Genomic DNA, 15,824 nt, shown 5'->3' on the forward strand with positions numbered 1-15,824 from the left:
AAATGCATGTATGTCTCTAATAAACCATTGAAATTATAGACTGATCATTTCTCCACTGTACATGGTCCAGTCAGAAGGGCTATGGATTCTCATCTGCCCTACATCAACCTCTGCTAATATCCTTAATCCCCACAACCATGAGCCAACATTTAAAGGCGGTCTTAGCTGGAACCATTTGAGTGAGAATAGGTTTGAAGCTTTTTTCATGTTGTCATTATTGGGCGTTGTGTGTAGAGTTCTGAGGGGAAAAATAAATCCATTTTGGAATAAAGATGTAACATTAGAAAATGTGAAAAAAGTGATGTGCTGTGAATAGTTTTCGGATGCACTGTACATGTCTGATTAACACTGTATAGAACATACACTTTCTGTTCTAAAATAAAATTCCTCCAGTCTTGCTTGGCCGTGATAAATCCTATTTAACTGGTTTCAATGAATCATGTTATTAGTGCATTCTGTATGTTTTATATAAGAACTGACTATTGCCTTCATCTTGTTTTAGATGGTCAACATACGCCGACTCCCAGGTCCAAAGAACCCAGCTAAAATGACCTACTACATCCAGCAGGATGGTGCTCCCATTGTTGGCACTTCAGCAGCCAAGACCCTGAACACAGTGGACTCCCAGACCATGGCGCTCAGTTTGGGCTATTTCGTCCAGCTGCAGGCAGAACGTTCGTCTTTCTCTCACAAATCATCCTTTTGCAGGGCTCTAGTTAGATATGTCCTCCTTATTCATGCTGTGATTAACAGGCCCCCTGGTGCTATAGCAAACCTCTACACCCCCTCACTGAATCAGCTGTGGAAACTCTGGACTCAAGTCAAATCTCTGAGGGCTGAGAAAATGCTCTGGTCTTTTTGAGTTAAATGCTCATTGCTTCAGAACGAACCCAGCAGTCTGGGAGCTTAATCTTCCTGATAACCATGAACACAAAAGCAGGGCTTTGAATCCAAAATGAGCGAACTAGCCCGAGATGAGCATGAGAGGAGTGAAGTGGCTTGTGACCCCAGTTTTAAGTCAAGGGAGAACAATTTGCTAATTTAATTCTGGTTTGAAGCTGTCTTATGTGATAGCATGGAGCCTTATCTGTGTGCTATGTGTTCTCTGGTTTCTTGACAGCCGTGGTTAAAAGTGTGCCCAGCAACATGTGGATTTTGGCAGTGCTTACGCCTGTATCTCTAGTGATGGTGATTGTTGTAATGGCCATCGCCATTGTGTGCAGGAAGAACAGGTCTGTCTTCAAGACCAGCGCCTTTCGGTCTTTCCACCCAAGAACCAAGGTAGGCATATGGAATCCTCTTATTAACAAACCTTGTAAAGTGGAACAGTCAAATCGAACTACTGGAGTCAAAATTCTATCGGTGGTTATTGTTGCCCTTAAGTACTTGCTGACCAAAACTTAATTTATACATTAGAAGAGATTGAGAGATTATGACATATGTAGTAAATTTCTTTGATTTCCACTGTCAGTGCTGTATATCGGAAAGATAAACTCATCGGTGATTGGTATTTCAGTTATGTATTGATTAGGGTAGAACTCAGGACCTGTCAGAAGGTGTAGAAAGTTGCTGCCTTGCCTTGTTTCATGTAGTTATAGGGATGCGCACCGATCAGTTGGAAAAGGATTGAAATAGTCTGACATACAGTGGGGATAATAAGAATTTGACACATCAGCATTTTTATCAGTAAGGGGATTTCTAAGTGGGATATTGACACAAAATTTCCACCAGATGTTGCCCTCAAGCCAAATATTGAATTCATACAAAGAAATCAGAACATTTAATAAATAAAGTGAAATGACACCAGGAATAAGTATTAAACACGTTAAAAACAAGGTGCAAAATGGCATAGAAAGCCAGGAGATCACCTGAAATCTGTCAGTATAGAGAGAGAAACCGTGCCCCCTTTCAGTACTAACTGGTATCAGATGCTTTAGTCCTAATTGATGGCCTATAAAGACTTCTCATTACCTAGCAGGCACACAGGAAAGACTTCATGATGGGTAAAAGCAAAGAACTCCCCCAAGATCTTCGTATCCTTATCGTTGAAAAGCATTCTGATGGGATTGGTTATAGGCGCATTTCCAGAATGCTGAATGTTCCTGTGAGCACTGTGGGGGACCAAATGGAAAGAGTATCAGTTCACCATAAACCGGCCACGATCAGGTGGTCCACGTAAGATCCCTTTCCAAGGAGTCCAAAGAATAATCAGGAGAGTTCTCCAAGCGCCAAGAACCACTCGGGTAGAACTTCAGGCAGACCTTGCATCAGCAGGTACTGTTGTTTCAAAGAAATTATAAGCAGTGCACTGAACCGCCATGGCATCCATGCACGCTCACCACGCAAGACTCCGTTGCTGAACAAAAAGCATATTGAGGCTCTGTTAACGTTTGCAAAACAGCATTTGGAGAAGCCTGTGGATTTCTGGGAGATTATAGTATGATCGGATGGCACTGCCCACCACCCCAAGATCACCATACCAACAGTTAAGTTTGGGGGTGGAGGCATCATGGTTTAGGGCTGCTTTTCAGCAAGGGGTACTGGCAGACTTCATATTGTTGAAGGCGGGATGAATGGAGAGATGTACCGGGACATTCTGGATAAAAATCTGCTGCCATCTACCAGAAAGCTGAAAATGAAAAGAGGGTGGACATTTCAGCAAGACAATGAACCCAAACACAGGGCCAAGGAAACAATAAAGTGGTTTCAAAGAAAGAAAATCAAGTTGCTTGAATGGCCCAGTCAATCACCTGACCTAAATCCCATAGAAAATCTATGGAGAGAACTGAAGATCAAAGTTCATAAAAGAGGCCCAAGGAACCTTCAAGATTTAAAGACCGTTTGTGTGGAAGAATGGGCCAGAATCTCTCCTGAGCAATGCAGACGACTGGTCTCTCCATACAAGAGGCGTCTAGAAGCTGTAATCACCAACAAAGGCTTTTCTACGAAGTATTAAATAAAGTGTGTTTAATACTTATTAAGTATGTCATTTCACTTTATTTATTATGACTCAACTTGTATTCTGAAATGTTCTGATTTCTTTGTATGAATTCAATGTTTGGCTTGAGGGCAACATTTGGTGGAAATTTTGTGTCAATATCCCACTTAGAAAACCCCTTACTGATAAAAATGCTGATGTGTCAAATTCTTATTATCCCCACTGTATTTCTGATCATGAACCAATCCCATGCACAACCAATCCACATCACAGGTGAGCCCACATACAGATACACAAAAATTAGGAGGAGTCCCTTTAGGACAGAAGCTGAGCGAAAATGTACAAGATGAGCTACTCCTTCTTCAAGGATGAATCATTATGTAGCTATGAGCCGCACTGTAAAAAAACCTTCAAATTGAAGGCAACCAGCTACAAAACTTTTACGTTCTCTCAATTTAACTTAGGAAATTAAGTCTGATACACTGCAGCCCAGCACACGGCGCACACAATGCAATGTGTCCTCTGTATTTAACAATCACCCCGTGAGCAGTGAGCAGCCATGACAGGTGCCCGGGGAGCAGTGTGGGGACGGTGCTTTGCTCAGTGACACCTTGGAGGGATTCGAACCGGCAACCTTCTGATTATGGGGCCGCTTCCTTAAGTTGAGAGAAATTAAAAATGTTTCGCAGCCAGTTGCCTTAAATATTTTCTATGCAAGAAAGTTTCAACCTTAGTTCAGCATGCTACAGCAGTCAAAATAAAGAGCAAGAGGGACTGAACAAAGCTGATTTCTGGCAGAACGCGGCAGGCCCTGTGGAGTTTGCCTTTCTGCTTTCAGATCAAACAGCAGATATGGTTGACTGTGCACCACCGTCATGATCCCACCACATAAAAAATATATCTCATTATTTCATTTAATGAACTTAAACATAGGCAGATTACAGCACCTGACATGTTTCTCCAGCACACCACCTTCCTGATCCTGTAAGACTATATGGTTGATTTAAATCGCTTATAATCAATGCTATCATCAACTTGATTTCAGAGTTCGCTTCGATACTGTTACTGTATTGGTAACAGTATCTGATTTGATACCGATTGGTCGCACATCCATGCTTCACAGCTCGCAGAGGTCAAACTCTGACCACTGTGATGCATTGATGCTTTGATATTGCATCAACTATTTCACAGCATCTGTGTTTTTTAGTAGGAAGTAAATTGATTAAAATATGAAAATGTAATTGTATTGACTGAAAAAAGAATCATCAGAGAATATGTGCAAGATTAACACATATTCCCACCCAAGGCAAACATTTAACAATAGACAGTGCAAACCAGGGTGCCAGCTAGGACACTAAAAAATCAAATTTTGATTCCTGATTGTTGGTTTAGATGATCTAGTTTTGGGATTTATTGTAGGAAATAAAAAGGTACAATAAATGTTTAAATGTACAGATTAAAAAAGAAAAGGACCTTATTCACAATGGGTCCTGACAATCAAGTCATCAGGTAGCAAAACAAGTTAATATTGCTAGGGAAATAAGCAAAATTATGAATCAGCTAGTGATGATAACGCAACTGAAGACATTTTTATTTCACTGTATTTCTTTTAAATGATTAAATGCAATATTCACAAATATTTTACTAGGATGATTATGCCTCAGCATGAGCATTGTTTAAATGTATGAAAGAAGTGCGTGAGTGATCCAGTTTGAAGGTTATCTTCTAAAACCTGAGCCTACTTCCACACTTCCAACAAGTGAACAATATTACAACCTCGCAGTGTCACTTGTCTCTTTAGACAGTATTCAACCTCAACTCAACAGCTCCCAAACTATGATTAAAACTTTCTTTCACTGAAACTGCATCTCGTTGCTATGCATTTCATAGCAATTCATCCTTACGGAAGCAGTGGCTCATACTTTTTTGTGAATTTCACTCTGCGTCTGTCCTTACTGTGCATCTAATATAATTTAGAGTTATTCATGCATTTGTTCTTTTCTTTTTTCTTTGTTTGTAGCATTCAAAAATATTTTGTTGTGACAATAAAGATTTGCATATGAGAAAAACTACTGTTCTCAGAAACAAAATTGGTATCGGGAAAAATCGGAATCTGACAAGAAAATTGCCACCAGTGCATCCCTATTAATTAGATCAAGTTACTGAATAATAAAGAGGGACAATATATGGAGCAGATTCTTGCGCTTTGGAATGACATGGAGAGGACATTTCTTTGAAAAAAAAGTGAATCAAAAAGAGATTTCCTTTTGGCAATCAAAGGCATGTTTGTCTAGCTCACCTAGAGCTTTCCACCAGTTTGACCATGTGACTTCCTCTCCTAGCTAGCCTATAGGCAACTGATGACCTGCAAGTTAAGTCTTTAACTTACATGTCAACTAAAATGGGCTGTTTTCTCGTTCAGACAACATATCGAAGAGAGGGCAGCTATCACCACCAGGTATTGATCTCTGTATGTCTACAAACTTGCATGTGGTTGCACTGCATGGTCCAAAGTTAGGATATCTGTCCTCTGTTTGGCTGAGTCAATTCAAAATCTTTGTGGAGGGAAGGGGGGCATCCAAGAAAATCAATAAAAGTGCCTGCATTTTGACCTTTCTGCACACTTTATAAACTGCCATGTCAGTATCTAGACAAAAAGATCAGTCACCGAGCTCTTGTTCTACTGTTATTATGGCTGTGTTGGTGCCACTGCTGATTTGTCTGGGTCAAGCTCAGTGCTGATCCATTTTCAACAGATAAAAGAAAAGATGGTGTTTGAAAGGATGGTGTTGTCTGGCCAAGTAGGTCAACAAGATTTCTTATTAATGGAGCAGCTAGTCTTAAAGAGGTTGATTGAAATGATCTGTACTTATGATGTCATGATGTGATGTGATGTGATGTTACCAGTCAAATTTGTGTGCTGGTAATCAGATCAATTTGATCTAATCCAAGATGCTGATTAGCCACCTAATAAAACCATTTATAAATACCGTCGTATACAATGGTATTTATCCATGGTTGGAATTCACCACTGCACCCCAGGGAGGCATTGAGCCAGGTAGACGATTGATAGCCATATCCCCAGGTCGATGTGAAGGCAGCTGGGACACCTTCTGGGTGCTAAATACATCTGCCAGATCAAGCACAAGCCCGGACTCCCAGAAGAGGTGTGGATTGTGAATAAAACTTGTCCACTAATACCAGCAGTGGGAAGGTGGTGTCCGGTTTTCTCTTGAATGAGGGTTCTCTTACATTATGAGGATGGACAGGTGTCTTTTTGTTTACCTGGAGAAGAGAAAGGAAGCAAAGGTCTTCTTGGTGTGCTCAGGGAGAGATGAAGGTATATAGTCTGAGATGAGATGGGCCTTGCTGTCAGGGGACAGAACACCAGTTTCTCAGTTTCTTTGTACATGAGTGAGATAGTGGAAGGTGATTTGGGTGTGAGCCGTTGGGTAGCGTGTGGGCTGCAGGTTGTTCATAAAGCATTGCAACTGCAGCAGTGCTCTGTAGGCCTGGCACTGGAAGGTCAGATGATGAACATTCTGTCGTAGTTGGCGCACCTCTTATGACAGGTACTCCACAACCGACGGGGCACCATGTCACAGGGTGCCACAAACTTTACTGGGTTTACATAGGAAAGCCCAGTCATTCTGTCACAAATAGCTGGCAGAGCCAATGTGGAACTGGTGATGTCAGCATACTGGGGTAAACCCAATTGTGGTAGTACACAAATGCATTGGCAATATTTAATCTATATGTATCTATAATAAATATATTTATTGAAATATATTTATCTATAATATAATCTATAATCTATAATTTGCTATATTTAATCTATGAACGTGGGTCAGTCGTAACTGAAACACCCACCCGTGTCTACCGTGAGCACAAAATATGTGAGAGCGCTAATAAGCGTGAGTTTTAAAATGGTTTGGGCTTACTTGGTCTGTTGAGAAGAGTTGAGTAGCACTCAGGAGTTGAACGCGATGACTGAGTGTCGACTCCATGGTCGGGGCTCATTTAATAATTATGCGGGAATCACATGCTGTCAATCATCCAGATCATCTAGATGGACTTTGCCCATGGCTGGATGGGCTTGGACATGTGCTGTTTTAAACAGGAGACCTTTTGAGTGCTGCAGGATTTTAATCCATGACTGCGTAGCGTGTTACTATTAGCAGAGGTTGAAAAAGTACTGAAAAAAATTCTTTACTACTCTACTCAAGTAAAAGTAATTATCTAAAAAATCTACTTGAATAAAAGTAAAAAATTACTTAATTTATAATTAAAAGTTACTTAGTTACTTTCAATTACTTGATGTAAATAAAAAAGACTAGTCTTAAATCCAATACAGCACTAGTTGTTTTTATTAAAAATTTTAAGGCGGGATAATGTTCAGTGCATCCCATAAAACATTTTTAAGCACAGTTGGCCACAAAAGTACCAAATTCTGAATTGTATGTTCCAACATTACAAAAAAAAAAAGAGATAAAGTAAAAACCAAAGTATCCAAAAATGTTTGAAAATGTTTAACAATTCCTTATTAATAAACTGTGCCTTTTGTTCTTTCTATAGCAAACATAAATATATCAGTTGTCTTTACTGACAAATGAGCACATTGACTGCTGATATAAGGAATGAAATAAAGTGCGGAACACTACAGCATTAGACTGTAAAACTCTTAATCAGTTTGAGCAAAGTAATGTATGGAATATACAGGAAAAAAAAAAAGTTTGCTTGAGGTTTGGCAAATTGATTTAAAAACTGTACATGTACATAAGTATTCACAGCAAGCACATTGCACACAACTGCATTTAACCTTTCACTTTAGTGAGCAGTGGGCAGCAATGACAGCTGTCCAGGGAGCAGTGTATAGGGACAGTACTTTGTTCATTGGCACCATGACGGTTTGGGATTCGCAATTACGGGTACGCTTCCTTACCCGCCATGCCACTACTGCCACTTGTGGATAAAACAGTTGATTGGATGTAATTTGGAAAGGCACAAACCAAGCATGAAGTCAAAGGAATCGTCTGTAGACCTCCAAGACAATATTATCTTGATACACAAATCTGGGGAAGGTTACAGAAAATGTTCTGCTGCTTTGAAGGTCCCAATGAGCACAGTTCAAAACCACCTGGACTCTTACTAGAGCTGGCCGAGTGTTTGGGGAAGAAGTGCCTTAGTCAGGGAGGTGACCAAGAACCCAATGGTCACTCTGTCAGAGATCCTGAGACCACGAGAAACAATTCTCTGTTTTGATGAGACAATGAACTCGTTGGTATGAATGCCACGCGTAACGTTTGGCCAATATCATCCCTACAGTGAAGCATGGTCGTGGTAGCAGCAGGAACTGGGAGACGCATTCTATCCAACCTGATGAAGCTTGAAAGGTGCTGCCAAACTGGTGTGCCAAGCTTGTGGCATCATATTCAAAAACACTTGAGACTGTAAATGCTGTCAAAGGTGCATCGACACAGTACTGAGCAAAGTCTGTGAATACTTATGTACATGTGATTTTTTTATTTTTAAGAAATTTGCCTGAAACTTTTTTACGTTGTCATTACATGGGGTGTTGTGTATTGAATTGAGGAAAAAGTGAATTTAATCAATTTTGGAATAAGGCCATAACAAAATAATGTGAATACTTTCCGGATGCACTGTATAGAATATTCTGCTTATTACTACACGTTTTCAGGCTGAGGGCAACATTTTCTAACAGCAGACAAGTTGTCATAAGAAATTCACAATTGTTTAACATTAAAAGAGAAGATGACTTCCTCTTTGCTTGAAGTGATGTGCGGAGCATCATTGTTCGGGTCCTTTTCGGAAGACTTTGTTACAAGAAGCAGAATAACGTGAATAATTACCGTATATCTTTTTATTGGTTGCTATGTAACATTTTGAAACATTTTGGCTGTTGTGTAGGCCTTTTTTTTGATTGGCTGGTAATTAACCAGCTTTAGGACCCAGAGACGGAGATGCCTTGTTTCATAGTTTTCATTGTTTCATGCCGCGCACTTTTTTTTTCAATGTAGCGAAGTAAAATACTTGGGTAAAAATGTACTTGAGTCAAAGCAAAATGACCTATTTCAAAATTACAAATGACAAATTGTTACTTTCAACCTCTGACTAATAGTAACTTTTGTTACTGTGGTCCCAGCTCGCTTCAGCTCCCCTGTGTAGTCCTGGGCTGTTTCCTCACCATTCTCAAGATCATTTGTACCCCACGAGGTGAGATCGTGGAGCCCCCGGTGGAGGGACATTGTTAGTGATTCCAACAGTAGATCTCTTCTCACCAACCTGCTTGCTTGTTGTGCTTCGGCTTGTCCCTGTCTCATGCAGGTGTACGATCTGGTGTCCTTAGACAGCTCGCTGGTAGAGGTGGCATCTGACTGTTGTAAGGTGTGGACAGGTGTCTTTTATACAGATAATGATGGCATTAATACAGGTGACGAGCTTATTAAGGAAGAAGTAACATGTCTGTTAGGGCCAGAATTGTTTGTAGCTGCTAAATACTTATTTTCTGCACCATTATTCAAATACATACAACATAATTGTTGAAGTGTACCTATGATGAAAATTACAGACCTCTGTCGCGTTTTTCAACTTGCACAATCAGTAGCTGCCAAATACTTTTTTGCCCCACTGTAAATTGTTGCTAATTCAATATCCCCTGTAATTATTATAATTAGGGCTCTCAATTACATCTTTCTCCACCTCTAAGCTGTTTACTAGCTTTTGCGGCTCTTGAAGCCATCAATCAGGGAAAGACTAGAAGCGCTAGGGATCAATAGTCTGTGTCTGTATGTGTTTGTGTGCATGTTTTGAGGGACTCAGCTGTCACGTGTCCTTTTTTTTATACGGTAAAGCATGTTCATTCGCTATGAATGTGCGGCAACCTGACATATAGAATGGCATGTCAGGGAATGGAGTCTTCTCACTTTCAGACCTGCTTTCTGCCCCTGCAACAGACAGTCTAAATATACACATGAATATCACCTCAGTGGCACAGAACAAGGCGAGACACCATAGTGGTTAAAATAGTACTGCTTGCATTTATTTCCTTACATCTTATATGGTTGGAAAAAAGGACAGGCTTATCACATGGTGCATTATTTAGTATTATGATCTCTGCTTCTGATATCATTAGAAATAGAGAGTGGGAGACATTGCGTGTGCTAATGTGGAGGGACTGGGCATGAATAAATCAGTGTGGGGACTGTCTAGATCTAATCCCTTACATTCCACCTTGTCTCCCCAGCCTGTGCAGGGCTTTGATTATGCCAAGAAACACATGGGTCGCACAGGTGACGAGCCCGTTTCGGTCACCAAGGAGACGCTGGTCCTTTCCCTCCCTGTACGGGATGCTCCACTGTCCCAGGAACGGGCGGGACACCAGGATGGAACAGTTTCGAAGAGGCCACCATCCACGGACCTGCACAAGAGGTGAGGATGCAGGATACTGAGAAAATGGGAGTGTTTAATGTCAAAAATAGTCATGAGTTTGGAGGGAACCAAATCCATGTGTGTCACGCCTGAGGTCAATCAATCAATCAATCTATATTTATATGGTTTTATTTATGTGGAGCAAGACCATGCAAAGCTTTATAGGTGAAGCAAAATCATGAAGTCAATACGGAACTGACAACACCAAACACACAGCACAAACCAGTCTCGTGGAGACACGGGGAACACCTCAGGGATTCGTGTTTGAGAACAGCTCTGTAGATCTCTGGATCACATGATTAAACACAACAGGCTGCACCAAGAGACACAAGAGCCCTCAAGAGGAAACATGATGAGGAATCCAGAACTGCACACAACAGGCTTAGTAAATTTGCATATTTTTTGGAAAGTCTGCAGCTGCTGACAGAACAGAGCAGATCCACTAGAAATTGTGAGATAATAGTTACAAAGGGAGTTACCAAGAATAAATCCCAAAACATTACAAAACAAGGTCCTGCTATATGGTAACAAGTTCTAAACCATCTACCTCTACATGTCAAAATCAGATCAATGGTTTCAAAGACCATTAATAATTGACTCTGAACTGCCCTCTATGGGATGTATTGCTTAACATTGATGCCAATATAAATGACAGACAGAAGTTTGTGGACAGTGAGGTTGAAGCCTTTGAAACTTTAACAGACTGAAAGACATGCAGTCAGTGCAGACAGCTCACTCTCTACCCACGCAAACCCACACAAACATCTATACACAGAACATTCAAATTCTTGTGGCCATGAAACCACCCAGATTTGTTTTTAATGAAATTTCTGTAAAAAGATTGTATTTTTATTCCAACGTTAAACCATGCTTGCTGTGGGGGTTCATAAAAGCTCTCATGGACAGAGAGTGTGACAGGTTCCTACAATAACTGCCAGTGCCCATTGGCTTTTCTGTCATATTGCTGTTTGAAAGTGTAATGATAAAAAAAATGAATGTGCTTTGAAAGTGGAGGGTGGTGGGGAATATTCCCAGAGAGGAGAAATATGGTATAAATGCAGGACTGAACACGTACACTGAAAAAGAGGCTGAAAGAAAACGTACAGTGGGAAGAAAATGTATGTGAACCTTTTTGAATTTTATGTTTTTCTGAATTAATTTTCTCATTAAATGTGATCGCCATTGACAAATATAATGTGCCAGAATTAATAACAAATAGGGGCAGTGGTGGCCTAGTGGTTAAGGAAGCGGCCCCGTAATCAAAAGTTTGATGGTTCGAATCCCGATCTGCCAAGGTACCACTGAGGTGCCTCTGAGCAAAGCACCGTCCCCACACACTGTCCCCGGGCACCTGTCATGACTGCCCACTGCTCACTCAGGGTGATGGGTTAAATGCAGAGGACAAATTTCACTGTGTGCACTGTGCTTCACAGTACTGTAACTAGTAAAAAGTACAAATGACCTTCACATAGCAGCCGATTCTGGTTTTCTCACTATTCTCATTCTCCTCGACTTGAGTGACACCTTTGATTCTATTTGTCACAATATCTTTTTACACAGATTATCTCCCATTGGTATTTCTCACATCTCTCTAGACTGATTTGGGTGCTATCTCTCTGGCTAAATACTTTACATCCCAGCCTTCCCCTGTTACTTCAGGTGTACAACAGGGTTCTGTTCTAGGACCTCTCTTTATTTATTTATCTTCTAGGCAGTGGTGGTCTAGCATGTAAGGAAACTGAGCCGTAATCAAAAGATGGCAGTTCGAATCCCGAACCACCAAGGTGCTGCTGAGGTGCCACTGAGCAAAGCACCTTCCCCACACACTGCTCCCTGGGCGTCTGTCATGTCTGCCCACTGCTCACACAGTAAAGTGAAGTGATTGTCACATGTGATACACAGCAGCACAGCACACGGTGCACACAGTGAAATTTGTCCTCTGCATTTAACCCATCACCCTGAGTGAGCAGTGGGCAGCCATGACCGGCGCCCGGGGAGCAGTGTGTGGGGACGGTGCTTTGCTCAGTGGCACCTCAGTGGTACCTTGGCGGATCGGGATTCGAACCGGCAACCTTCTGATTACGGGGCCGCTTCCTTAACCGCTAGGCCACCACTGGGTGATGGGTTAAAAGTAGAGGACAAATTTCGTTTTGCTGTGATGTTCTCTTCACTTTTTAGGGGCAGTGGTGGCCTAGTGGGTAAGGAAACAGACCCAGTAATTGGAAGGAGGCTGGTTTGAATCTCAAATTGCCACTGTGCACTGAGGTGCTACTGAGCAAAGCACCATCCCCACTGGGGCAGGGGTTGCCTAGCAGATAAGGAAGTGGACCCGTAATCAGAAGGTTGTGGGTTACAGCCGAACCACCACGGTGCCACTGAGCAAAGCACCGTCCAAACACACTGCTCCCCGGGTGCCTGTCATTGCTGCCTACTGATCACCAAGGGTGATGGTTAATAGCATCTGCTTAACAGTCTACCTCACAAAACTCTCCATAGGCTTCAACTGGTTCAGAATTCAGACACCCGCATCATTAATAGAACAGAAAATATTTAGTTTTGCGGTTAGACATTCATGGCCTTGCCCCTCCATATCTGTCTGATCTTCTCCAGGTTGGACCTTCTCCCTCTCGTACCCTCAGATCAGTCTCCATTTATTGGAATGTGCCTTCGGCCTGTCTTACCTCTATGGCGAGCTTTTAGCCATGCCGTCCTCAGGCTCTAGAACTCACTATCAACCGAGCTCAGAAATATTCACTCTCTCACTTTAAATCAGAACAAAAAACCCATCTGTTCCATTTTATTTTCTCCCTCTGAGTCATTTACACGGTCTAATTGTTTTATATTATTTTTACTTTTCAAGCTTGTTTTATCATGCATCATAATCTTGTCTTTTGTTATAGTTAGCTTTGATTTGGTTGCACAAACCTCATGGTATGCTAGTTACAGCACAGATCATATTTCGATGTATGTTTGCTACGGTTTTTATACACATAATATAGAGAATAATCACAAATTAAATCATGATTTGATTTTATCTCAAAATCGTTCAGCCGTAAACAGAGCAACTACTGATAAAATCCACTGAGGCATACCTCACCAAAATTTCAGGATTTACTTTGGCATTAAAGTGAAATGATTGTCATTGTGATACACTGCAGCACAGCACACGGTGCACACAACAAAATGTGTCCTCTGCATTTAACCCATCACCCTTGGTGAGCAGTGGGCAGCCATGACAGGTGCCCGGGGAGGCATCTGTGGGGAACGTACTTTGCTCAGTGGTACCTTGGCGGATCGGGATTTGAACCTGCAACCTTCTGATTACGGGGCCGCTTCCTTAACCGCTGGAATGGGTCATAAATTAATTTAAAACACGTTAGAAATCATAAAGTCTACCGTCCACCTGATCTACAAATAGAGACAGTTTTGGGCTACCAAGAACAAGGTAAAGACACAACCCACAGGAACAGATTTGAAGGTATCACATGACCTGGCTAACCAGCATCTGTGACCATGAGTCTTCAGTATGTAAAACTTTGAATAAGCAGGCTTTTCTGGAAGGACAGCAGCGACTTACTTAAAAGAACATTGCTGCAGACCTGAAGTCTAGGAAAGGGCATATTGACACTCCACAGTGGTGTTGGCAAAATGTTGGACTGATGAGACTATGATTGAAGTATTTGGGAAGAGCCCGCATCACTACATCTGGCATAAAATGGCACAGCATATCCTCATGGACCTACTTTTCTGCATCAGGGCCTGGCCATCATTGAGCGGAAGATTAATTATTTTCGGTTAATGTGAGTGTGTCTGTACATCATCTGAAACTCAGTAGAAAATCTCAATCCAATAGAGATGTTATGAAATGACTTGAAGAGAACTCGTGCATATGAGACATCCAAAGAATATGACATAGCTAATTCTGCCAAAGAAAAAAATAGGCAAATATTCCTCCTAAACAATGTCCAGGTCTGATTCACAGCTACCGAAAGCATAGATTAAATTTAGATTTTAGATTTAAATTTGTTAGATGAATATCTGATCACATTTTATGACTAATGAATGCCATTATGTCATGTTGATTTTCTTGCCACTGTATGAGCCTAAACTAACTGAGAGTCAAAACTAGTCGCCACAGCAGCTTGCATGGTTCACTGTGTCCCTATTGGGCTGCCGGGGAGATGAGTAGGTTTGCCTGCTGTCTGGCAAGGTTGGTTTTTAATGTGATGAGCAAAGCCACAAGGCCTGACCCCTGCTCTGGTCAGCCTTGCCTAGGGCAGAGTAGTGGCAGTGGGGGACTGATTCAGGACAATAGGGTGATATGTATATTGCATAAAAACCTATTTTTTTTGTTGCATTAAAATAAAAACCTATAAACATATTTTGAGATCAATACTTTTCCCCAAAACATCTTCATACAAATCCACATGCTTAAGTATTATCAAGGGTAACACATCAAATAATAAAGGGCTGTTAATATCATAGTATGTAAGTACTATGTAGTAGACATTGTGCAAAACTGTATACATTGCTATTAACAACAGAGTGTACATGTCATTGATATTTACATCAACATGTGAATAATTTGCATTACTTTTCACACCAAAGATCAAATATTCTGCATTATTAATTACACTAGGGTACGCTTCCAGCCTGATAAGCATGTATTGCTTTTTACACCGGGGTGTAAATAGCATAAACTATATAGCTAGTTACACAATTGCATTTATCAGAATGACAGTCACCAGGGTGTAAAATGTATACAATGCCTTTTACACCAAGGAGTAATTTTTATACATTTTACACATTATTGTCTGAGTTAAATGTCTGATTTATTTTAAAAAGCCCAACAAACAAACCAATGGCTGTCTGTTTTCTGCTTTCAATGTACTTTCTGGTGTGATGCCAACGGAAATGGTCGGACATCTGTTCCACCTGCTTGAGGCTACCTTGTTGGGCACAAGGGGGGCGCCGCAGCACCTGTAGAGGTGCCATGTTTCGGGCACGGCACAACCGGCAGGTTGCCATTCGAGTGGCAGAGGGGCTTCAACACACATTCCTTTAACCCTACTTTCACATTGCATGCTGGTTGCTTATCACTGCCTCTGTTGCTATGGCTACCTGCTGTAGGTTGCCAAGTGAGGAGGACTCCGTTTCGAGCAATGAGTCTGGGAAGCTGAACACGGGTAGGAGCTCATCAATGCGGCGGACTGCGGCACAGAAGAGCGCCAAAGATGAGACGCATACGAGATGTGGTGAGAGAAATGTACCCCTTCTAAGAGGATGCAAGAGTCCATTTAAATGTTCTCCCTTTCTTCCAATAATGCACACATCATATGCTACTCGGGGTTCAGTTGCATGTTCTCCAGGATCCTCACTTCCCTGAATTAAAATACGACCGAAAACCGTAATGCAATTTTAGCAAACGACCCAAAGT

General features: G+C 41.4%; 1 protein-coding gene across 2 annotated transcripts in view; it reads left to right on the forward strand.

Annotated features, from left to right (window-relative positions):
* kiaa1549la (KIAA1549-like a) overlaps positions 1-15,824 on the forward strand; it is a 50,519-nt gene that overhangs the window by 22,571 nt on the left and 12,124 nt on the right. Inside the window, exons 10-14 of one of the 2 annotated variants that reach the window (XM_028957319.1) lie at positions 503-674; positions 1,121-1,281; positions 5,361-5,396; positions 10,203-10,387; positions 15,518-15,642. In XM_028957319.1, the coding sequence (XP_028813152.1) occupies positions 503-674; positions 1,121-1,281; positions 5,361-5,396; positions 10,203-10,387; positions 15,518-15,642 (679 nt within the window). The remainder of the gene's footprint in view (positions 1-502; positions 675-1,120; positions 1,282-5,360; positions 5,397-10,202; positions 10,388-15,517; positions 15,643-15,824) is intronic. The other variant, XM_028957320.1, reaches the window with a different exon arrangement.

Source organism: Denticeps clupeoides, chromosome 17 (genome assembly GCF_900700375.1).
Source record: "Denticeps clupeoides chromosome 17, fDenClu1.1, whole genome shotgun sequence".
NCBI classification, from domain to species: Eukaryota; Metazoa; Chordata; class Actinopteri; order Clupeiformes; family Denticipitidae; genus Denticeps; species Denticeps clupeoides.